We start from the raw sequence: 25,566 nt of genomic DNA, 5'->3' as shown, positions 1-25,566 counted from the left end.
CGCATGTGCAGTTACGGAAATCGGACCAAATATTCAGATGTCTGGTTTTGACAGCACCTATAAACAGCAGTTCCCCAGCCATGGCACAATCAATACTCTCCATGCTCAGAGCTTGTGTATGGCTCTAGATACTGCTGCTGATGTATGCTCCCAAAATAAACAATTCTTCTAATTCACACTCATCCCTTCACTCCTCTTACTACCTGCTCTGGAAACCCACTGTTGTTTTTGTTCAGCTTGGCATGTTGTCAGGACTCACTGTCTCAGTCCATACAGCTGCAAGTCTGTACAGTTGCTCCCTGGGAACCCATTTATGATAAAGAACGTCAATTTGTCTCCTTGGATAGGGGTGGGGCATGAATTGGTGAAGAGCAGGTTGCAGGTGTCTTATGGCTAGAGTAGGGTGTCAAAAAGCTCTGTGCTGCCATGTCAAATAGATGCCAACTTTACGCAGAGGGTCAGGCTCTCTTCTGGTAGGCTGATGCTCTGAATACAAGAATACTGGGTTAGTGAGCAACTCACCTCTTTTAGCTGCAGATTTTTCATGGCATTTAAATTATTGCTGCTAGTGGGAGCGAAGATTTGCTCGGAAGTGAGCTAGGTGGTTATGGCCAGCACATGCATAGGTCTGTGCAGGTGGTTCAGCCTCTACGTGGTGATGAGCTGCCATCAGGTACCATCCCATTCACTAGGGAGGTGGCCGTGGCGTCTGGCACAGGAATTCTCTCTGGTACCCAAGGAAAGGCCACGTAGTCATGTCTCTCATGACACCCACTGAAATACAGGTCAAAGCAAAGCCAAGCACGTTCATCTGGCTGGCTCCACTTGTTTGTTTTTGTGTTCCCTGCCCTTTTTCCAGGTGTCACTATCACTTTTCATATCAGCAGTGGGCATTCCTCTAGTGTGACCTGGATGCCTGTGGGAATGAGATCGAGATGCAGCATCTATGGGAACTCCAATGGAAATCATTCTTTTCACCATCATGATCCTAGCTCCAATTGCTTACTGTGGTCCCCAAGGTAATGTGGAAGACCCTGGCCTCTTGTTTGGTCAGCTTCAGCTTCAGACACCTTCACATCCTCTCTTCTCTGCCTGTTGTGTGCATCTGCCCTCCAGGATGGAGCACCAGTTTTGCCAGGCTCCTGGCATTACCCTGTTAATTTCTTTGGTCTGGGATCTAGGAGCTGGAACGAGAAAAGCTCTCTGCTTCCTGCCATGAGCCTGGACCTCAAGGCTGCTTGTTTTTCTGGTCATCTGCAGCTTTGTAGAATTCATCAGGGATATTGAAACATCCTGAAATACTAGAGAATTTTGGAAGCCTGAGGTTGGCTTTCAAAACTGGAGGGGAAATCACAACTCAGTTTTAAATTTCAGCTTCAGACCCCTATCCTGTTCTCCTGGCCCCAGAGGAAAGTCTACGTCCGAAGAGGCTCATTTTCCAGACCTACTTCAAGACAGAGGGTTGCCATGAGAATGACAAAACTGGCTGGACTTGCTTCAGTTTTATGACACAAGGCAAGGCAGTTTTCTGCTGTTTCATCCATTTTTGCAATTTCAGAGATCATTCACTTAACTTTCTGCATCTAATCTCAGTTGGTAAAATTTCATATCCTTACCAGTTCCTTTGCCCGGGCGATGGGGCTGCAAATCTCACCCAAGATATGCTTGTTTTCAAGGAAATAATCCATTCTCACAAACCTTGTGGGAGATGAATGTGCTAGGCCTTAGCAAAGAGCAGAATGCTATAATAGTTCCAATGAGAAACTTTTCCAGCATAGAAATCCTACTGTTTACTATTTTCTTGCCAAATAGCTCTTAAGAGAAGTGGAAGGTGTTGTATATTGCCTGGGTTGTGGTTCTGATCAACAAAAGAAAAAGGACTGGTATCATGCAGATGAAGCAGAAGACAGTAGGAACAACTGAAAATTAGTAATCACTGCCACGGATAGAGGTAGATTTACACTGGTTGTAGATCGTTCTGGGACTTTGAAAGCAGTACTACAGAGCAGCATTTTTATGCACACACACAAGCAAATATAAATCCATCTGCAGTAAAGATGCACATTTTGAATAGACAAAAGAAAAAAGAAGTATTATCTGTTGGAGAATTCAATTTCTGGGAACGGAAAGTGCCCTAACAGGGTTTAATTTACACAAGTGAAATAAACTCAGCTACAGTAAGAAACCATTACTGGCTGAAATTTTATTATCACCTTTCCCTTTCTGTTTTTTTCCACACCCAGGAAGTCCCTGCCTGGCTTCTGACTGAGTGGCTTAACAGAGCAGAGATTTATGGATGACAGAGCAGCAGAGCTGTCAGCACTTAGTTGAAATGAGGGAAATATGGAAAAGCAGGGTCAGGTACAGGATGAAGTGCCCTGGAGAGAGGGGATAAAAAGACTGCAGCTCATCCTAAGATGCACAGGTCAAGGATGTGTCTATCTCTCTGTGCCTTTAGCAATTCAGTGCACAGCGCAACTTGATTTGCAACTTCTGAGATGTGTGAAGCAGCATGAACCCCTCTGCATTTTGGGTGGGTAAGGTAACTGGATGTGTTTGGAAGGGCTTCTTCATGTGCTCAGTGCTCCAACCCTGCTGTGTTGAGTGAAGCTGAATATTTTGGGAGTGTGGATTTGGGTCTGCTTCAACTATCTGTGCAAAGGGCTGTCCCTGGAGAAGGATATGAAGATGCACCTCCACAAAGGCTTAAGCTACCAAATGCACTGAGGTAATTGAGTGCTCTCAGGAGCTGCTGAGCTGTAGCAGAAGGTGCCCAAACCCATTCCCAGGGAAAGTGTTGTGGAAGAAACCCTTTGCTTCTCATAAAGCTATCCCCGTCCTTCTCATCCCACCCCTGGGATGTGTGAATTACAGATGTGGCAACAGCTGCAGGAGTTTGTAAAAGACGCCCTGAGAACTGTAAAATCAAATGCAATCAAGGGTTTGTTTCCTCTTTGAATTCCTTCCATCTTCCAAATTGAAACACTCTCTTCTGTTGAAAAGGGAGTGAGAGGACAGTGTCTGGCACACGGACCCTTGAAGTGGTGGTATTTCTGTAATCCTTGAAAATCATAGAATCATGGAATAGTTAGGGTTGGAAAGGACATTAAGATCATCTCATTCCAACCCCCCTGCCATTGGGTAGGGACACCATCACATACTAAAAAATGTTACTCACGGCTCCATCCAACTTGGCCTTCACCACTTCCAAGAATGGAGCATTCACAACTTCCTCGGGCAACCTGTTACAGTGCCTCACCAACCTTACAGTAAAGAACTTAGAATCATAGAATCCTAGAATAGTTAGGGTTGGAAAGGACCTCAAGATCATCTAGTTCCAACACCCCTGCCATGGGCAGGGACACCTCACACTAAACCATCTCATCCAAGGCTTCTTCCAACCTGGCCTTGAACACCGCCAGGGATGGAGCACTCACAACCTCCCTGGGCAACCGATTCCAGTGTCTCACCACCCTAACAGGAAAGAATTTCCTCCTTATGTCCAATTTAAATTTCCCCTGTTTAAGTTTTAACCCATTAACCCCTGTTCTGTCACTACAGTCCCTGATGAAGAGTCCCTCCCCAGCATCCCTATAGGCCCTCTTCAGGTACTGGAAAGCTGCTATGAGGCCTCCACGCAGCCTTCTCTTCTCCAGGCTGAACAGCCCCAACTTCCTCAGCCTGTCTTCATATGGGAGGTGCTCCAGTCCCCTGATCATCCTCGTGGCCCTCCTCTGGACTTGTTCCAACAGTTCCGTGTCCTTTTTATGTTGAGGACACCAGAACTGCACACAATACTCCAGGTGAGGTCTCACAAGAGCAGAGTAGAGGGGCAGGATCACCTCCTTCGACCTGCTGGTCACGCTGCTTTTGATGCAGCCTAGGATACGGTTGGCTTTCAAACTTCCTGCTTATATCAAGTCTAAACTTCCCCTGTTAAAGTTTGAACCCATTACCCCTTGTCCTATCACTACAGTCCCTAATGAATAGTCCATCCCCAGCATCCTTATAGGTCCCCTTCAGATACTGGAAGGCTGCTATTAGGTCCCCACGCAGCCTTCTCTTCTCCAGGCTGAACAGCCCCAACTTTCTCAGCCTATCTTCATACGGGAGGTGCTCCAGTCCCCTGATCATCCTCGTGGCCCTCCTCTGGACTTGTTCCAGCAGTTCCATGTCCTTTTTATGTTGAGGGTACCAGAACTGTACACAATACTCCAAGTGATGTCTCATGAGAGCAGAGTAGAGGGGCAGGATCACCTCCTTCGACCTGCTGGTCATGCTCCTTTTGATGCAGCCCAGGATACGGTTGGCTTTCTGGGCTATAGGCACACACTGCCGGCTCATGTTCATTTTCTCATCGATCAACACCCCAAAGTCCTTCTCCACAGGGCTACTCTGAATCTCTTCTCTGCCCAGTCTGTAGCTGTACCTGGGATTGCTCTGACCCAGGTGTAGGACCTTGCACTTGGCATGGTTAAACTTCATAAGGTTGGCATCTGCCCACCTTACAAGCATGTCCCTCTGGATGGCATTCCTTCCCTCCAGCATATCAACCAAACCGCACAGCTTGGTGTCATCATTAAACTTGCTGAGGGCACACTCAATCTGTCCATGCTGCCGACACAGATGTTGAAAAAGATGCGTCCCAACACCAGTCCCTGAGGGACTGCACATGTTACTGGTCTCCAACTGGACACTGAGCTATTGACCACAATTCTTTGCATGCGGCCATCCAGCCAATTCTTTATTCACCGAGTGGTCCACCTATCAAATTGATGTCTCTCCAATTCAGAGGCAAGGATGTCATGCGGGACAGTGTCAAATGCTTTGCACAAGTCCAGGCAGATAACATCAACAAAATATGATCTACATAAAACCTAGTCAGCCTGAAGTGTTTGGAACCATTAAGACTGGAGATATCTAGTATGGGCAAAGTGCAGAGCAGCTGGAAATTTTAGGGGCTTAATCTTATTTGGACATGTAGTTTCAGGTTTTTCAGCTTGTGGTGAGGCCCTGTGTTGCTGGAGTGCCCCTCTGAAGCACAAAGCCCTTCTTGATACCTACTGGTGGCTGTAGGGATGCTTGCCTCAGGGCTAGGGGAAAGATGCCTGCTCTCCTTGTGTCTGACAGCTTCACACTCTTATTTGCCCTGACCTGTAGTTGTAGGTACGGGAAGAAAAGGTGTTGACATTACAGAAGAGCTGATCCCTTTCCCTTTCCTTTTCCCTGTCCTTTTTATACGCATGTTTGGTTTAGGTTTTAGGTTAGATCTCTGGGAAATGTCTCAAAATTATTGAAATTGAAATACATTGAAAACTGTACATTTTATTTCTCTTAATGAATTCTTTTTATAGAACTCAGTAGACAGCAGGCTGTCTGGCTACCGTTGATAACTTCAGTTAGTGCTTTTATTGCCTACTGCTCCCTTCCAGGAGACGCTTGATTTGTCTTGCCTCTTCTCATGAACTATTAGCACTGGCTATAGATACTCAAATCTTTTGATTAGCTAGAGACTTAATAAAGCTGTTTATACCTCATTTTTTATGGGTGGCTTCAACTCCAGAAATTGCTTTACTAATTGATTTTAGGATGTATTTGCTGGTGGCTGAGGATTTAATGCCTGCAGTGGCTTTTACACGACAAATTCTTTCCCATAATCAGATTGTGCTTGGACTTCACTCTTTTTTTAAGAAAACAAATAATATACTTGGCATAACCAACCACAGTTGAGATTTCTCTTCAAAAATATGGTTCTAGCATGATTTTATGATATTTTTCTATTTTTGTGTTTCTACTATTCAAACTTTCTCTAGTGCTGGACTGTGTGTGAGCTAAATTTAACAGTGCAGAGCACATGTCTGGATATAAAGAAGAAATTTTTTATAATGAGGATGGTGTGGTTCTGACACAGGTTGCCCAGAGAAGCTGTGGCTACCCTATACCTGGCAGTGTTCAAGGCCATGTTGGACAGGGCTTGGAGCAACCTGGTCTGGTGGAAGGTGTCCCTGCTCATTGCAGGGAGATTGGACTAGATGACATTTAAAGGTTGATTCCAAACCGAACCATTCTGTGATCCTATGCACGGGTCCTGCTAGTTTGCATGTACTTAGTATTTCATCGACTCCTGTAGAGAGAAGGTTTTCAGAGAGCTGTGTATCCCCTCATATCTTATTCATCCCTGCCTTTGTTGCTCACGAGCAGGGATGTCCCTGATCTTGCAGTCTGCACTGACCATGCGAGACTGCTTTGTTAGTAGCATTGGTTTGCTGACGCTGATTCAGAGAAAAAACCCAGGAACAAACTTGCCAACAAAGTTTTCAAGTTGATGAGCAGGTATTCTTTATTGCGGCACCGGGAGACACGGGGGATAGCTCCTCCTAACGTGTATCACTGTATTGTCACACAGGCCATCCTTATATAGTCACTGGGCATACATACATATTCATGAGGCTACACATGAATTACATAATTTTCCAGAAAGTTTCCCGCATGCATACAAAAATGTGATGGTGGTCTTTGAGGGTAGTTTACTTCTCCCAACAATCTTCATATCTTCTGGCAGTCTTTGAAGCACCAGCTTAATTAACATTACAGACACAGCAATCATCCTGTCCTTCTACTTATCAGTTAGTTTAACTGTGTCCATCCTGGACATCTGCTAGTACCAGATATTCCCCAGTAGATGCTTACACCAGCTTAATGGGTTCATTAACACCACAAACATAGCAATTATCCTGTCCTTCTACTTATCAGCTAGTTGAACTGTGCCCACTCTGGATATCTGCTAGTCCCAGATACTCCCCATCCCCAGGTCCTGTTTTTCTATTTTGTTCTTCTTACACTTTCTGTACTAAGGTCCTAAGCACCTAAAACTATGTCAGCTACCTTCAAGCACCTCAGTTATCTTCCATTATGAAGCCGTCAAACTTAACATTACTTAGAGCTGATTGATTACATTTTGTGTTTTTGTGCCTCCTTGTCTCAACATCAAGGCTCAAAGGGCAGCTTGGCAGCCTGTTCTCCTGTGGCTTTTTCCCTGATTGCTGACACCTTTTCTGATGGTGTCTTTCTTTTTTTTTCCTGGAGTCACCATGCACGAATAAGCAGCTGCACATGCAGTCTACAAATGCCCTTTAACAGTGCTTGAGATTGCAAACCCATTTGCAGCAGTTTTCTGTGATAGCTTAAAGACTTAACTGCCTTTGTCCAGTGCTTGCGTCCTGTGGTTTGTTTATTTTATGTATTTTTTTATTTTTTCCTAAACAATCTGTTTCTCTTAAATTAGTGATTTTCATCCCTTGCTCTTGTGTTACAGAAATACACCAGTGCCTCTGGGCTCCTGCTGCTTTTCAGAGCTCAGCATCTCTAGGAGGCTGCTGGGATTTGAAAAGGAGCTATACAGCGTTTGCTTTTCTGCTTGCTGCAGTGGTACTGTCAGATATTCTTCCCTCTAAAAGAGACGGCTATGGAGTGCCATATATCCTAGTTAGCCCTGAGTCAACAAAAGTGTCATGGCTAAAGCGTCAGGCAGAGTGCTGGGATTCTTGGTCTTTTATTAATCTCCAGGAAGACTTGTGGCATGTGGGAATGCAGCTTGTTCCCTCGTTTATTTCCTGGAGAGCATTTGTAAGATCAGGTTCAGAGGTTAGCCTGAGGTCTAAAATGACACAGAGGTATAACACAAGTGCTCAGGTCTGAGGGTGGACCAAGTTATAATGGCTACAGAGCTTGCTGGGTCCTTAAATTTTCAATTACAGTGTTCTCTTGGCTACAGAAATTTGGACTTGTGTTGTGTGAAGCTGTTCTGTCAGGTGGAATCTCAAATAAGGTATCATCCACAGAGGGGAGGAAGTGGGAACTAGATTTTATGACATTTTATGGCTTAACCAGTTTAAAAAGCATCTGAACATACTTACACAGAACCACATTTTTTGTCTCCCAGGTCGAAGTCAGTCTTGGATGCAGTGTCTAGTGAGAAAAGGAGGCCCAAAACCACAAAATATAATCAGCTCTAAGTAATGTTAAGTTTGACGGCTTCATAATGGAAGATAACTGAGGTGCTTGAAGGTAGCTGACATAGTTTTAGGTCCTTAGGACTTTAGTACAAAAAGTGTAAGAGCAGAATAGAGAAACAGGACCTGCGGATAGGGGGTACCTGGCACTTAGCAGATATCCAGAGTGGGCACAGTTCAACTAGCTGATAAGTAGAAGGACAGGATAATTGCTATGTTTGTGGTGTTAATGAACCCATTAAGCTGGTGTAAGCATCTACTGGGGAATATCTGGTACTAGCAGATGTCCAGGATAGACACAATTAAACTAACTGATAAGTAGAAGGACAGGATGATTGCTGTGTCTGTAATGTTAATTAAGCTGGTGCTTCAAAGACTGCCAGAAGATATGAAGATTGTTGGGAGAAGTAAACGACCCTAAAAGACCACCATCACATTTTTGTATGCATGCGGGAAACTTTCTGGAAAATTATGTAATTCATGTGTAGCCTCATGAATATGTGTGTATGCCCAGTGACTACATAAGGATGGCCTGTGTAGCAATACAGTGATACACGTTAGGAGGAGCTATCCCCCGTGTCTCCCGGTGCTGCAGTTAAGAATACCTGCTCATCAATTTGAAACTCTGTTGGCAAGTTTCCTCATGGAGTTCTCTCCGAATCACTAGGGGACTGTCAGTTGCTGGTGCTGCTGGTCTTTTCGTTATAAAAGTGCAAACCAGTCCCATGAGGAGCCCAGGCTCACCTTTTTTGAAAGGTCCAAGTGATGCATTAGAGCTGGGTTCTAAACTCATATGAATCTGCAAAACTGCCCTACATCAAAGGCAGAAAGGACAGCATTGGGTCTGAAAGTGGTTGCGTAGTCTCCATAGATTTTAAGTCTTCAAGTCCTTTGGATCTGTGATTTTAAAGTGATCATGTGAAATAACTTTAAAAAGAGGAAGCTTTTCTGTGAAGCTTGTTTTGCAGAGGTTTTCGGAAACGTTCCCAAGAAAAATCCTCTTTAGGGCAATTGGCACTTCCCTGTTGTAAGGGCTTGGGGGAGGCATAAAGTGACCTCATGTTATGCCTGTTAGGACACCCAAGTGAGTTAGGCCTCTCACACATGCCTGTTAGGAACCAATGCCAGGAAAGAGCATTGGAAAGAATCACAGAATCATAGAATACTTAGGGTTGGAGAGGACCTCAAGATCATCTAGTTTCAACACCCCTGCCATGGGCAGGGACACTTCACACTAAACCATGCCACCCAAGGCTCTGTCCCACCTGGCCTTGAACACCGTCAGGGATTCCCAACTTCCCTGGGCAATCCATTCCAGTGCCTCACCACCCTAACAGGAAAGAATTTCCTCCTTATATCCAGTCTAAACTTCCCCTGTTTAAGTTTGAACCCATTACCCCTTGGCCTATCACTACAGTCGCTAATGAAGAGTCCCTCCCCAGCATCCTTATAGGCCCCCCTTCAGATACTGGAAGGCTGCTATGAGGTCTCCATGCACCCTTCTCTACTCGAGGCTGAACAGCCCCAACTTTCTCAGCCTGTCTTCATACGGGAGGTGCTCCAGTCCCCTGATCATCCATGTGGCTCTCCTCTGGACTTGTTCAAACAGTTCCATGTCCTTTTTATGCTGAGGACACCAGAACTGTACACAATACTCCAAGTGATGTCTCATGAGAGCAGAGTAGAGGGGCAGGATCACCTCCTTTGACCTCCTCAGCTTCCCATTATTAACTGATGATGCCTCAGGATGTTTCTCTGGGACAAGTGAGACACTGAATATCCATGTGAAGATCTCAGTCTGCCACCCAAGAGACATCAAGGGGACCTTTTGACTTCTTTGCTGCTCATGGCTTAATGCAAGGGAATTGCTTCCCAAGGAAAGGAAGTGAAAGAGCTGCAGTAACTGCCATCAGCAGTAAATGCTAATCTCATTCCTTAGATGAAGTTTTCCTATTTCCCACTGTATGCATGTAGAGATTCAGACCTGCTATCCTGCATTCATCAGGAAAGAGAACTTCCATTTGTAAGACAGAAATTTATGCGAAGGAAAGAAAAATGTTTCATCAGTGCAAGCTACTCACTTTCCTAGTCTGATTAAAGCATATATATTTATACCTTCATTTTCTTGGCACTCAACAAGGAGTCAGGAGATGGCACCAAAAATAGTACTCACTCTGTAAGAATATTTACCTGTGTACGTTGTAGCTGTTAAGAGGGATTAAAAGGGTTAGACATTTATGGAACATGACAAAGAGAGATCAGTCTGTTTATTCCACTTTCAAAGGTACATGTTCTTAATTTGAAGGGCAGCTCTTGACATAGTTCTTACATTATTTAACATTATTAGTTACCAATGCTTTTTGCAGCATATTTATTTTATTAAATTACATATCATGAAATTAAATACAGCCTCTGGTTGGTTTTAATGTTCTTCTACCTATCCTTATAATTATTATTGATAAGAATTAACTTTCAAGTTAACAGCATGTGGATTGATAAGGCAGCTATTACTATGTTACTTGAGTACATTTGGGAAAGCTTAGCTCAGGGGTAAATTGTGTTTCCTCTGGGCTGTGGCATGCTGAATCCCCAGCCTGCAAACTGCTGCTAAAGATGCTGTTTGTGGCTGTGGTGTACCTGGCTAGCATTTGAAAAGCTACCCCAAAACTACACAATTACATATATCTGAAATCAGTAAGCATGGTGGATTTTGGGAGTACAAAGGGGGGTCCCTCCTGTGTTTATATTTGAGTTGCTGGAGGGGTTTTGCTCCTTTCGTTTCTGCTCTTCTCTCCTGCTCTCTGAGGCTCTTCTCTTCATTCTCAGGTAGTAGATCCGGTTGGCTTCCGGGTAGGTGACTTTGCAGAGGGGGATTTTGTAGATGGCTGGGTTGTCAGAGCTTATCAGCAAAAAGAGGAGTGCGGAGAAGCAAAAAGGCCACGTGCAGAGAGGCAGGCCAACCTGAGGGGAAAGGACAGACACATAGGTGCATTTTGGTACCTCAGTTTGCCTGTTTCCTTTGCTTACTTCCATCTGTTGCTAAATTCTTGCATTTGGGAAGCAGAGAGAACCTGTGCTTTCCCTGGGGACAGTGTGACATAGGACATGTCCTCCTGAACCCTTCCAGATAGGATCCTCTGTTTAGATCCAGAGGAGGATGCCCAGGTTGGGTGGCTCCATGTCAGGAGTACATGTGAGCTTGGTTCCTGTGGTCACTGGAGGTCTGAGAAGCTCTTCTGCTACCAAACATCAGTTCAGCTGCTCACCAGAGGTATCCAGTTTATCTGAAATGGATGTAACTACATAAAACATCCCATATTGGAGACCTCAGTCCTTTTGGGGATGCAGCTGTTGATGCTAAATGGCACTTGGTACCAATGCTGAAGCAGCTGAAGCAGGCTCCAGAGATTCGCTGGCTGTAATGAAAGCCAAGACATCCAGCTTACTCATAAACATCTATATTCTCTAATAAATGAGCCAAACCCTACCCTCCATTGTCCTGTAAAACATCATGTACTGAGTACCATTCACACTTATGCCCATGTGTTACTGGCATTGCATCTAACCCTCAGTCCTGCTCTGTGACCTCACCTCTTGACCTGGCTTGAGGTCTGCCAAAAACAAGATCACAAGGAGAAAAAGTAGATATCCTTTTTTAATGCTATATCTGAAAAGCAAGTATGCTGAACAAAGCAGCCTCTCTGCAGGGACCTACATGGTGCTGGGTGTATTTCAGATGAATACATTTAATGTATGAAGCTTCTAGTTCTGACTTTTCTTTTTCCTTTAAGTTACTAGATCAGTTTTATTAAAATGTGGTTTTGCTTTAATCTCACAGATCTTAAGAAACAAATCTTTGCATATCTGTTTCACCTACTTCTTGATCTATCCAGATCTGCTCAGTCCCCCCCTCATTTTAGTTCTCATATCCAGATCAAACTTAAACAATATCTATGGGTAGGATGTGAGAATGACCATGGAAGAAGCAAATAAAAATTTAGACCATTGAAATGTGTTCAAAAATACTGCTTGCAGCTAAGTACAGCACCTCAAACCATACACTGTTGCTGGAATTCACATAGACATGCACAATCCCACTGTGGATAATAGGCTCCAAAGGTCTTCAAAATCTTACTAAGAGCTGTAGAGTCTGAAATGCGCAATACAACTGACACAGAATTTATACAAGACGTGACACTGTCTGTAGCATTCTCATGTCAATGCTGTCAAAACTGACATGGAGAATTTTGGGGCATTTCCTTAACATTATATCATAACAAGTCAGAATACAGTTAAAACAAACAAAGAAAAGAGCCCAAAACACCTCCCTCAAACTTACCACAGATAAGGCATTAGCAAGAGCTGCTCCAGAGTAGGCACAAAATAATGCTGAGAAAAGAAACCCAGACAACTCAGGTGAGGAAAATACTGTTCATCTCTCCGAAGTAATGAGAAATAGTAATATTGTACAAATGCACAGAAAAATATCCTCCCAAATACCTGATGTGAGGGTTAAAGTTAGAATTCATCAACTAGTTCAAATGTCTCAGTGCTGCATCTGGCTCTACGGACTACATTTGATCCTCCGTGCTCCGTAGAGATGGGTGGTGAATGAAGAAGATGGTTTTGTTGGGAGCAGGTGATGATGGAATTTCTTTTATCTTTAATTAAAAAATTAAAAAAAAATGCTTCCACTCTTTCTAGAATTTCTGTATGTTATGAGGGCCTAAAGGCCCTTCTCTCTCCACTTTTACCTTGCACACCCAAGCTGAAGCCATCACAGAAATAGCTCTTGCATAGTACCTAGTTTTGCAGCAGTGATAGCTGACTTTAAATCTCCATTACTCGTAGTCTGTCTGGCTGCATAAATTTATATCTTCCCTTTATGTACAAGATACATACCACAGGCAAGTGACAGCAAATGAGTCTGCCAGGTCAGGGCATAGAACACGCCCCCAATTGCAATGCAGGCGAGTGCACAGTTGTAATTGTGTAAGCCAAGGTAGATGCTGTCAAATGGTGATGCAATGCTCAGAGCTGCAAGACAAAAGGCAAGGCTGTCAGGTCAGGTATGAGAGGTATCTGCAGGAGGACCCGCCACTTGCTGGGAATCTGTCATCTTTCCCTGTGACATCTAGACAAATATAACTGCTCACACTCTCATATAACATACACATGCAGAAAAAGCATGGAATCAAATAAAGATTGTTATTTTAGAGCTCCGATACTCACAGGCTTATATAATCATGGAATGCTTTGGGTTGAAGGGACCTTAAAGCTCATCCACTTCCAGCCCCCTGCCATGGGCAGGGACACCCTTCACTACAGCAGGTTGCTCCAAGCCCCGTCCAACTTGGCCTTGAACACTGCCAGGGATGGGGCAGCCGCAGCTTCTCTGGGCACCTTGTGCCAGTGCCTCACCACCATCACAGGGAGAGCTTCTGCCTAAGAACTCATCTCAACCTCCCCTCTGGCAGGTTAAAGCCATTCCCCTTGCCCTGTCTCTACAGACCCTTGTCCAAAGCCTGTCTCCAGGTTTCTTGTAGCTGCTTTAGGCACTGGGAGCTGCTCTAAGGTCTCCCCTTAAGGAGCTTTCTTTTCTCCAGGCTGAACCAGCCCAGCTCTCTCAACCTGTCTCCAGAGCAGAGGTACTCCAGCTCTCGCAGCATTGTAATGTTCCTTGGGTTGGAATATGGCTCAGTCTCAAAGGTTTCTTTCAGACAGAACTTTCAGCATATGCACTGAGTGTGTTGTAGTTAGCTACCCCAGATGGAGAATCCAGCCAGAGTGCGGAAGGACCTTCCCACTTGGCTGTCCTTCTTGCAGAAAGCTGTGCTTTCTGTACTGTTTAAATCTCAAACCTGGCTTTGAATATCAGACGCACAGCTGAGTGTCTTTCTTCTGTGGGAATGAGCAGAGTTTTCCATGTCTTCCCAGTGATCTTTGCTAGATGTGGTATTGTCACTCCATCAGTGCTGTGGAAATCCTCCACTGGGATGGAGGTGAGGGTCTGCTCCAAATCTGACCTCACAGTACTTCTGCAGGATTTCTCATAGGCTTCAAGAATCGCAGAGAGCACAATATGTAGTGCACATGATACCTTTATGTCACTCTGAAGATTAATACGTTTCCTGCTATATTGCACTCCTTTGTCTCCTGTTTCATCACTATGCTTATCCCCACTTTCCCCAACCTTTCTCTTCTAGATTAAATGTCACACCTTTACAAAACTTGCCAAATGATCTTAACTACAGAAATTGTGGATAGTTTTGTTAAAAAACACAAACATAAGGCAGCTCCCATTTTCTACGATGCGCTTCAGAGCAGAGAACTTATTGTTGGATGACTGTGCCTTTTACAAGGTTGTTGTCTCCAACTACACTTATTCCATCATAATTTTTTTATTACAATTAGTCACATAAGTGTTATTAATCTTGCCTAATTTCATCTCTCTTTAGATTGTTTCCCTGGTTAGTGGAGAGACAGGACATTTTCAGTGGCATTTATTTAGCTATTTTTACAAACCTGCAGCAGGATAGAGTGAACAACATTGTAGAAAAGTGGGTTTCTTTTAATTGACTGATGAGCTCTGAGGCAGACATCTGCTTCAAAGCACTTGTGATGGCAAAAGATCAGTTCTGAAACTACTTCTCTAGGTTTCTTTATCAACATCTCCATGGGATTTACAACATCTGATGGCAGGAGGGTTAAGCAAGTTGGAGGGGGTCATTAAGAACAGCCAACATGGTTTTATGAGGGGGAAGTCATGTATGACCAACCTTATAGCCTTCTATGAGGAAGTGACTAGGTGGAGGGATGATGGTAGAGCGGTAGATGTAGTTTTTCTTGATTTCAGTAAGGCATTTGATACTGTCTCCCACAGCATCCTCATAGATAAGCTAAGGAAGTGTGGGCTTGATGATCAAGTAGTGAGGTGGATCGAGAACTGGTTGAAAGGAAGAAGGCAGAGAGTTGTGGTCAATGGCGCAGAATCTAGCTGGAGGTCTGTGACTAGTGGAGTTCCTCAGGGGTCGGTGCTGGGACCGGTGCTGTTTAATATTTTCATCAATGACCTGGATGAGGGAACTGAGTGCACCCTCAGCAAGTTTGCTGATGACACAAAACTGGGAGGAGTGGCTGACACACCAGAGGACTGTGCTGCCATTCAGCGAGACCTGGACAGGCTGGAGAGTTGGGCGGGGAGAAACTTGATGAAATTTAACAAGGGCAAGTGTAGAGTCTTGCACCTGGGGAAGAACAACCCCATGTACCAGTACAGGTTGGGGGTTGACCTGCTGGAAAGTAGCGAAGGGGAAAGGGACCTGGGGGTCCTGGTGGATAGGAGGATGACCATGAGCCAGCAATGTGCTCTTGTGGCCAAGAAGGCAAATGGCATCTTAGGGTGCATTAGAAAGGGAGTGGTTAGTAGGTCAAGAGAGGTTCTCCTCCCCCTCTACTCAGCCTTGGTGAGGCCGCATCTGGAATATTGCGTCCAGTTCTGGGCCCCTCTGTTCAAGAAGGACAGGGAATTGCTTGAAGGAGTCCAGCGCAGAGCCACAAAGATGATTAAGGGAGTGGAACATCTCCCTTATGAGGAGAGGCTGAGGGAGCTGGGTCTCTTTAGCTTGGAGAAGAGGAGACTGAGGGGTGACCTCATCAATGTTTACAAATATGTGAAGGGTAGGTGTCAGGATGATGGAGCTAGGCTTTTTTCAGTGATATCCAGTGATAGGACAAGGGGCAATGGGTGTAAACTGGAACATAGGAAGTTCCACGTTAACATCAGGAAGAACTTCTTTACTGTAAGAGTGACAGAGCATTGGAACAGGTTGCCCAGGGGGGTTGTGGAGTCTCCTACACTGGAGATATTCAAGGCCCGCCTGGACAAGTTCCTGTGTGATGTACTGTAGGTTACCCTGCTCTTGCAGGGGGGTTGGACTAGATGATCTTTTTAGGTCCCTTCCAACCCTTGGGATTCTGTGATTCTGTGATTCTGTGAATTAACCAACCACCTGCCTGAGTTACAAATCTAAAAGCAAATTCAATGCTTAAAGAAAATCTATTCTTGCTTCACCATGTGGTATGACCTTAGTAAGATCTTCTAAATTTAAAGACATTTTCAAAAATGAGACTGTTGTCCCAAGTGCATCCAATCCCATGCAACTCTAAAGTCTGGAAAGAGTAATGTAATGGCTTGGGTGAAGGTACCTTGGGTACAAAAATTACTTTGGTAAATTTTCTTACCTGCAAACATCCCACTGTTGATCCAATTGCAGCATGTAAACAAATAAGTGGGGAGGAGATGAGTAAAGCCACAAGGAAGATGCCTCCAGTCCAGGGGTTGTCACAACCATACACTTGACCAATGCCAACTGGGATGGATTTTAAGAGCTGCAGCAGCCAGTAGAAAAAGGCATGTTATTGTGCCTCTGTGAAGGACACAGCAGTTATTTTGTTCAAGCTATTGACTGAAAAGGAAATGTAAGAAGGGGAAGGGAAGGGAAGGGAAGGAAGGAGAGGAGGAGAGGAGAGGAGAGGAGAGGAGAGGAGAGAGAGGAGAGGAGAGAGAGGAGAGGAGAGGAGAGGAGAGGAGAGGAGAGGAGAGGAGAGGAGAGGAGAGGAGAGGAGAGGAGAGGAGAGGAGGGCGGAAACAAGGGCAAGGAAAGGGCAAGGGAAGGGCAAGGAAAGGAAAGGAAAGGAAAGGAAAGGAAAGGAAAGGAGAAGGAAAGGAAAGGAAAGGAAAGGAAAGGAAAGGAAAGGAAAGGAAAGGAAAGGGAAAGGGAAAGGGAAAGGAAAGGAAAGGAAAGGAAGAAAGAAAGGAAAGGAAAGGAAAGGAAGGAAAGGAAAGGAAAGGAAAGGAAAGGAAAGGAAAGGAAAGGAAAGGAAAGGAAAGGAAAGGAAAGGAAAGGAAAGGAAGGAAAGGAAAGGAAAGGAAAGGAAAGGAAAGGAAAGGAAAGGAAAGGAAAGGAAGGAAAGGGGAAGGGGAAGGGAAGGGAAGGAAAGGAAAGGAAAGGAAAGGAAAGGAAAGGAAAGGAAAGGAAAGGAAAGGAAAGGAAAGGAAAGGAAAGGAAAGGACAAGGAAGAAAGGAAAGGAAAGGAAAGGAAAGGAAAGGAAAGGAAAGGAAAAGGAAAGGAAAGGGAAAGGGAAGGAAAGGGAAAGGGAAAAGGAAAGGAAGGGGAAGGGGAAGGGGAAGGGGAAGGGAAGGGAAGGGAAGGGAAGGGAAGGGAAGGAAGGGAAGGGAAGGGAAGGAAGGAAGGGAAGGGAAGGGAAGGGAAGGGAAGGGAAGGGAAGGGAAGGGAAGGGAAGGAAAGGAAAGGAAAGGAAAGGAAAGGAAAGGAAAGGAAAGGAAAGGAAAGGAAAGGAAAGGAAAGGAAAGGAAAGGAAAGGAAAGGAAAGGAAAGGAAAGGAAAGGAAAGGAAAGGAAAGGAAAGGAAAGGAAAGGAAAGGAAAGGAAAGGAAAGGAAAGGAAAGGAAAGGAAAGGACCCTGGCTCTGAGTTGGACTGCTGAATGATTGTGGGCACTCATGCCCTTCAAAACAGAGTTAGTTCACTTATCAGTCCAAGATGTACTTCTATTTTCTTTGAGATGGTAGCATGGTGTATGTGGTGGTGGTGGGTTTTGGCTGACTTTAATGAGGGAGAAAAACAGTAACCTTCCCAGGAAGTAATGCTGTGGTGCGCCCGGTTGACTTGAGTTTATTATATGTTATAAGAAGCATTACCAGTTACCCTTAGGCTGCCTTGGAGAGGTGATCCTCCAGAACTAGAACTAGACCTGGGGGGACTGGATGTAAAAGAGTTCCTGTCCCTTTGGGATCCTGATTTTCCTTCTGTCTTTTCATATTGCCACTGACTGCCTTGCTGATACTGTTTTAACCACATCTGGACAGTGGGAGTGCATATCCAGATGTGCTTCCCTAATGACAGCACTTGAAGCTTGTTTCGGGACAGTCCAGCTTTAGGTGGAGTGAGAGGCTCAGCATCTCTGTTCCTTGGATACCAGCATACTTTCTGCTGGATCAGCCAGGACCATCCTGGGGCTTTTATGGCATGGTCCTCTATTCACTACGCGGGGTAATATATATCTGTGAATTGTTACTGGCTGCACATAGCCATTCTGACCCGTGTAAAATTGTTAATCCAGAGCTGAATGCCTTCATGCTCACCTTTCTGATGAAATACCATAACCTTATTGGAGTGAAGCTTACCAATGGCACATTGATTGCAGACCATGTGATGTTGGGCACTGACGCTACAGGCTTGATGAGGGTTGTAGGGAAGAAGGGGTTGTAGTGTCCTGTGGCTGCCAAGTACAAAGTCACCGCAATATTGAAGGGCAGAGTGAAAACAGGAAGGTCCCATTTACTGAAGATGGATCCCAAAGCACTGGACAGGATTGGACTGAGAACAGGAGAAGATACACAAGTATAGCTTGTTCACTAACATTGTGCTGAAACAGCCTACCTCTTTGGCCATAAGCCCTGGTAAATGAAAGACAAAGCCATTCCTTTTAGAAACATCATATTAGTGTGCATCAGACAATTAGCTGTAGAATGCTGTTCATCTTTTTGCAACAGCTATCACATCTATTCATGGATGGTACAAACTCTACACCCTCCCCTCAGGACCTGTAGCTAGTGTGCAGCTCAAGATGTCAGTGAAGAAATGCATCTAGTACAGTATTTTGGTAGTTTGGCTTCCTATTCAGTAAAAAAATCTAACAAGAAACAGAAGAGAAAATTTTGGGAATGCCTTGATTGATGTTCCTGCTTATATCAATGAGAGTGACGTTACTGCGTGCTGCCCAAGCACCACCTAAAATCATATGGTTCTTAAGAAACATAACACAGTATATTCCAGCATGTACAGTGTTTGGGGTCACCCTCAAAACATTTAGATACTGAGTACTAAAAAACATGAAAACTTTGAGATACCATGACTTTTCCAAGTGTTCTTGGCTGTAGAGCCTGGAATTTAAACTTGACCAGATCTGCATTTCAAGTGGAAATAAGGCAGTTTGGAAATGTCCAAACTGCCTTATTTCCATTCAAAGTACATGTCCTGCATTAATGACTTTGTGGGAGCATATTGGCAGGATAATAACTGTTTCTCAAGGGGCCCAGAAAGCTTGTGAAAGAAAGTGAATGGCCAGGTCCTGTTCTTGATGGAAATATCCTGTGTTCTGCAGCTTCCGGCTAAGATTTTCTGATGCAAATGAGCTGAATAGCTCTTATGGTCAAACTCCAAGTAGCAGCAAACATCACCCAGTTTATAAAAATCCAATTTAAAGATATGAATTATTTAAGATGCTGCATTTGAATCCCAGAAGCACATTTGTGTCCATTAAGCTGGTTCTAATAAAAAACCCCACCCAAATTATTTGGCATTTCAAAAGCAACATTTTGTCTCTTATTGTGTAGATACTATCAGTGGAAGAAATGCCTTGTTCTTCCTGTATAATCTCAGATGAAACCTATTCTTTTGTGACAACTTTGAGCAGTTTACAGATTTCCTTGCTTGTAGATATAGGAAAAGAAAAAAATATATAAAATTAGCACTTCAGTGAAACCAGTGCATCCTAATTTTTGTGCTGAAATACAAGGCTTCTGCGAGTTATACATTTTCTCAGAATAAAAAGAAATAACTAAGGAATTGCTGATTTGTAAAGCTGAAATCCAAAGCATCTACTGAAAAAAATCACTGAAATGTGTAATTTTAAATTCTTTCAGCTCGGGTCTTGTGAACTAAAAGACTGAAGGAAAGTTTGAACAAGAAGCCTGAAGGAATTCTGGCAGGCAAGACAAACTAAACATTTTTGCAACACGTCCTGGGTTTTGAGAGGTTATAAAATGACCTTTGCTGGGAGTGACTTATTGACATAAAATATGAACAAAATTTGATCTTAGAAGCAGTGAAATGCAATAATGACTTGCATCTTATTGCTGAGAGTGATTAAAATACAGCTCTTGAAATAATCTCAGAGAAGGCTGTTAAATAGATTCTGCAGTGCTGTTAGGGTCCGTATTTAGAAATGGCAAATTAAATCCTGAAAGGACTGTTTGGCATTCAGAGTTACTTGGAGGAATGAACTTTTGCTTATGTCTGATTGCATATCTGAGAGGGAGAATATTGTATTCAGCCCAAGGGAGAGCACTGGATTGGTTCAGCTTCCGGATGAGGAAGAACTGTTATGATGTTGGACACTATGACATCCACCCTGAATTTGTGGTGATCAGAGCTATTTGCGGAGCTGCTTTGTCTGTGTGCTGTAATCAGTGCTTTCTGTGCACTCAACCTCCTGCCAACACAAACAATTTGTATCAGTGAATTCCTCTTTCTAATGCCATCATGATTGGAGATGCTGATGTACGGGACTTCCGATATGTTTCAGCTGCATATAGTAAGACTCCTCATTCTCTGAGAATTGTCCTTAGGAGGTGAAGTGGCACTTACCAGGCCATTGATATAACTGTCACAGGAGGAAGAAGCCACCAGTAGTAATCTCCTTTGTCAGAGAAGACAGCCATGAGCAGTCCCACCAAGATCCCATTGTAGCCGTGCAGTCCAGCTGCAATGGCTGATCTGTGATGAAAAGAAATGTTTGCAAGGTCACAAGCTGTACAATCATGTGTGGCCCATCACAGGGACCCACTGAAATGCAGTTTGTAAGTATCCCGCTCCCGGTGAAAGGACTGTAGGGGAGGGACAAAAAAGCAGTAAGGTTTGTGCCACATTGCAGTGCCCTGCTGTGTGGATGGGAAGAGCTTGGAGACTGTTCAGTGATGATGGTCTAGGGTGCTCCATGTGATACATGGTTGTGAGAGTAGTTATCAGAAAGAGATAACTCTCACAAAGACAGCCAGTTATAGGGATAGGCCAGCTCTTCCTGCACCATGGCTCTGTCCTTACATAACTGCTTCTATACGGAAAGCCAGTCTGCTGTCTCTAGTGTACTCAAACGTGGGGTTATGACCCATCAGTGGGTTCCTGATACCATAATGATCAATTTTTATCAAGTGTCCTTACATGAGGTACCACCTACCTGTCCTGACTGAGGACCAGCGCAGTCAGCGTGGACACAGTCGTTCCAGTACAGCCTGTGAGCATCCACCAAGGTCTCTGGATGAAAAGCCCCACTAAAATGATCAGCCCACTGAGAGGGTTGTTGACAAACATCACCTGAGAGGTCCCTCGCAAGATCCAGTCCACCAGCTGAACCATCAGGGGCTTATCTGGAGGAGATCAAATAAAGACACTGGTGACAAGGCATCATTTCATAGAATCATAGAATCCTAGAATAGTTAGGGTTGGAAAGGACCTCAAGATCATCTAGTTCCAACCCCCCTGCCATGGACAGGGACACCTCACACTAAACCATCCCACCCAAGGCTTCGTCCAGCATGGCCTAGAGCACTGCCAGGGATGGAGCACTCACAACCTCCCTGGGCAACCGATTCCAGTGTCTCACCACCCTGACAGGAAAGAATTTCTTCCTTATATCCAATTTAAACTTCCCCTGTTTAAGTTTTAACCCATTAACCCTTGTTCTGTCACTACAGTCCCTGATGAAGAGTCCCTCCCCAGCATCCCTATAGGCCCCCTTCAGGTACTGGAAGGCTGCTATGAGGTCTCCACGCAGCCTTTTCTTCTCCAGGCTGAAAAGCCCCAACTTCCTCAGCCTGTCTTCATATGGGAGGTGCTCCAGTCCCCTGAACATCCTCGTGGCCTCCTCTGGACTTGTTCCAGCAGTTCCATGTCCTTTTTATGTTGAGGACACCAGAACTGCACACAATACTCCAGGTGAGGTCTCACAAGAGCAGAGTAGAGTGGCAGGATCACCTCCTTCGACCTGTTGATCACACTCCTTTTGATGCAGCCCAGGATACGGTTAGCTTTCTGGGCGGCGAGCGCACACTGCCGGCTCATGTTCATTTTCAGTCCTTCTCTGCAGGGCCGCTCTGAATCTCTTCTTTGCCCAGTCTGTAGCTGTGCCTGGGATTGCTCCGACCCAGGTGTAGGACCTTGCACTTGTCGTGGTTGAACTTCATAAGGTTGGCATCAGCCCACCTCACAAGTGTGTCAAGGTCCCTCTGGATAGCATCCCTTCCCTCCAGCGTATCAACCGGACCACACAGCTTGGTGTCATCGCCAAACTTGCTGAGGGCACACTCAATCCCACTGTCCATGTCAGCGATGAAGATGTTAAACAAGACCGGTCCCAACACCGATGCCTGAGGGACACCACTCGTTACCGGTCTCCAGCCGGACACTGAGCCATTGACCACAACTCTTTGTGTGTGGCCATCCAGCCAGTTCTTTATCCACCAAGTGGTCCATCAATCAAATTGATATCTCTCCAATTTAGAGAGAAGGATGTCATGTGGGACAGTGTCAAACGCTTTGCACAAGTCCAGGTAGATGATGTCAACTGCTTTACCCTTATCCATGAATTCTGTAGCCCCATCATAGAAGGCCACCAAATTGGTCAGGCAGGATTTCCCCTTAGTGAAGCCATGCTGGCTGTCACCAAGCACCTTGTTGTTTTTCATGTGCCTTAGCATGCCTTCCAAATCACCAAATTTCACAATTCACCAAAGCACATCTCTACCGTCGCTTTGAGGCCACAGAACAGAGGTGGTGTACCAACAGGACTGTAAAAATGGTCTCTGATTTATTTTTGTCTGAGCATATTTTGCATCTGGCACTTGAAAATTTAAGAAGGAAGGACTGGGCACTGCTATAAAGTTTATGGAGGGTTGATAAAAGAGTGGCTTATTTGCGGTGGTGAAAGAATAGTCTTACTTGCATGGCAGATCGCTAAATATACTGCTATAAATTTAATGAGGAGATCGGCCCTTTTTGGTGTATAATTCAAATGTAGAGAGGGACATAGGCACAAATTGAAACTAGTTTGTACATAGATCGGGAAATATTGAAAGGAAACAATCTGGTGTTTCAGGGAAAATGTCAGCAACCCAGAACGTGGAGGTATACTGTATATAGGAGATCAGGTCAAGTCATCAGAGGTGTCTAAAATGTATTTTGATAACTAAAGAACCTAAATTAAGGAACTAGTTGTTATAGCTTGGACTGTACTCAAGGTAAAGAGATGTTTCCAAATGGGAAAGAGCTATTGATCTTTAGAGAATACTGTTGAACACAGAGCAAATGGGCACCAAGCTTGGATACCTCATGTGAGTGCAGAGGGAGGCAGGATATGTATGGGCTGAGGGCAGCCTGTCTGAGGATGTTTATGTACAGTGCTCCTAATGATCTTTGTGGGCAGAGGAGGGTCTTGTAGCACTTCAATAACTTTTGCTGCTGGCTCTTCTAGCACAAATTGACTTGAGGTCTTTTTCTGGCCTGCTCCTGGGAAAGGTGCAACCATTTTTGTGCTGCTTTGTGTTATAAAGAATGCACAAGAAAGAGGAGCTGCTTGCATGTACAAAATGTTAATGCAATATGTATATATGCAGCTTTCATCTTAAATATTTTAAATTAATTCTAGTAATTTAGATTGTTAATTAGACACAGCATAAAGTGCCAGACTACTTTTTGAATCTGCAGGATGATTATTCCTAAAGTCTTCCCCCTCCCCCTCTCCTTTCTATTCTATTTCCTTGTCTTGTATTTACAGTCAAGGCTTAAGTTTTGCTTCATGATTATCGTAGCTTAAATTGAGGATCTCTGAAGGGTGGGGTATCATTCAGCATCTCTTCAGCATCCCTGGAAGAGCCTTCCCAAGAGGCTGGAGAGCAAGTTGAGGGACAGCTTCACAAGCATTCCTCAGGCTGTATGTTGTTAGAGAGCCAAGCAGTTACAACTGGGGAGGAATGAGTTCCTTAGATAAAAAAATGACCAGGATTGTGTAAAATAATTTTCACTAATATTTTTTGTTTAACTATGAAATGTATCAGCAATGTGGTTGGTTTTAGACACAAGTATTAATTGTAAACATTCAAACAGAGCTAGAGGGCAGTGGCCCGAGCTTTTCAGGTCAGTGAGCAGGAAAAGCTTTTCTACAGAGCGTGGACCACTGGAGAAAAGAGAAAGCGGTTGGAGATGTTTCCCTGTGGCTGGGGATCACACTGCCAGCCTGATGAGCTCCCAAAGAGTCTTGGGGCATCTCAGCCCACCTCCTTCAGCAATGACAGCCACTGCACAGCTTGTCTGTATGTGGCTGTCTCTTATTTCTCTCCCATTGCTGGAGTTGTACTGCTAACAAATCCAGCCTTGACAGAGGACCCACAGGCTTACGTAGCCTCTCAAAGCCCAGCATTCCTAATAATCCTGGGTTACGCAGACCATCTGCTCATGTGTTGTTCCTGTCTGGCCAGTAAACCTTTGGAATCAGTACTTGCGTTGTATTTTAATAGCATTGTAACACCCACGGTGCTTATTGCTCCCCTAAGGCTGATAATATATGAGCCTTTGCCCACACAATCCAGAGGCACACCGCCATCTTCAGCCCACACTTGGACAAGGACAGATCTGCTAATCCAAAGCATTTACAAACAAGACTAAATCCCCAGCCCTGGTGTGTGATTCCAGGCACTGCTATAAGGAACATGATACTAATGACACAGAACTGATTAAGTGTAAGAGACATCTTTTGCCTATGCTGAATTATGCATGCAGATATGGTAATGGCTTAGAGGATGTAGTGAGATTCTCTTCCCATTAAATGCTTTGGGTTAAAAGGCCAGAAGTTTGCAGTGAGCTCAGACCATGCTGGCTCTCCTTTGCCTCAAGGGGGTGAAGCGGCCCCTCATCTGGCGCTCCAGCAACTGTATGTTACCAGCTATATCTTCCTAGCCAGAGAGCCCCAGTCACATCCCTGTACTTACTTTTCATCCACTCTCCACATTCTTTCATTTCTCCTGTGAGATACCCGAAAACTTGGTAGAGACAATTTCCGCTTCTCCCCAGCAGGTCCTTTGTGTTTGACTTCTGCTCCGTGTACAACTGTTTCTCACTGGGATGTTCTGCCACAACAATCTCACCAAGCTCCATCTCTGTCGGGTGGTGTTAAGAGGTGACTGTAAATCACAAAGCCCATGTGTTAGAAAAACCTTTTGGCAACTCTCTGCTGTATTTTAGAGCCCCACAGTGATATAGTTTTCAAAGCTATTTAAATGTTTTTTCATGGAGAAGGGACCTGCCTGAACTGCTGCTGAGGGTTGTATGTACTGCTGCCCAGGGCAGTGGTGTGTCTTCTTGAGGATGAGGACCAAGCAATAACCTATTGCTGCCATGGAGCTGTGGCATAGAGCTGCAGGGTTAAGAAGGATGTGGCATAGGTGCCCTGCAGCCCCCATCCTCACTCCAGCTCCTGATGGAGGCTGTGACAAGCTGCTGATTGGATGGGAGACGTAACATTTGGCAAGTAACTGAGTGGTACCTGCATACTTACCAGTGCTGCTTGGCCAAGGATAACTGTTGCTGACAGCTACTGAAGGGAGATCCTGCTGATGTTGGACTAGCAGAGAGCTGGAGGGAAGCAATGCAGATTGCCAGTACAGTAGAAGACAGCAGGAGACAAGAAAATACTAG

At 44.6% G+C, this 25,566-nt stretch overlaps 1 protein-coding gene across 1 annotated transcript in view; it reads right to left on the bottom strand.

Moving 5' to 3' along the window:
- The window catches only part of LOC136005990 (urea transporter 2-like), a 399,495-nt gene that overhangs the window by 18,145 nt on the left and 355,784 nt on the right, over positions 1-25,566 (bottom strand). Inside the window, 10 exon segments of the mRNA XM_065663882.1 lie at positions 10,203-10,217; positions 10,713-10,973; positions 12,352-12,401; positions 12,915-13,049; positions 14,039-14,047; positions 16,265-16,403; positions 18,222-18,414; positions 20,467-20,595; positions 21,056-21,245; positions 24,861-25,052. Of these exon segments, the coding sequence (XP_065519954.1) occupies positions 10,203-10,217; positions 10,713-10,973; positions 12,352-12,401; positions 12,915-13,049; positions 14,039-14,047; positions 16,265-16,403; positions 18,222-18,414; positions 20,467-20,595; positions 21,056-21,245; positions 24,861-25,026 (1,287 nt within the window). The 5' untranslated portion in view covers positions 25,027-25,052.

Source organism: Lathamus discolor, chromosome Z, assembly GCF_037157495.1.
Source record: "Lathamus discolor isolate bLatDis1 chromosome Z, bLatDis1.hap1, whole genome shotgun sequence".
Lineage (NCBI taxonomy): Eukaryota > Metazoa > Chordata > Aves > Psittaciformes > Psittacidae > Lathamus > Lathamus discolor.
This window is presented reverse-complemented; position numbering and strand designations above follow the sequence as displayed.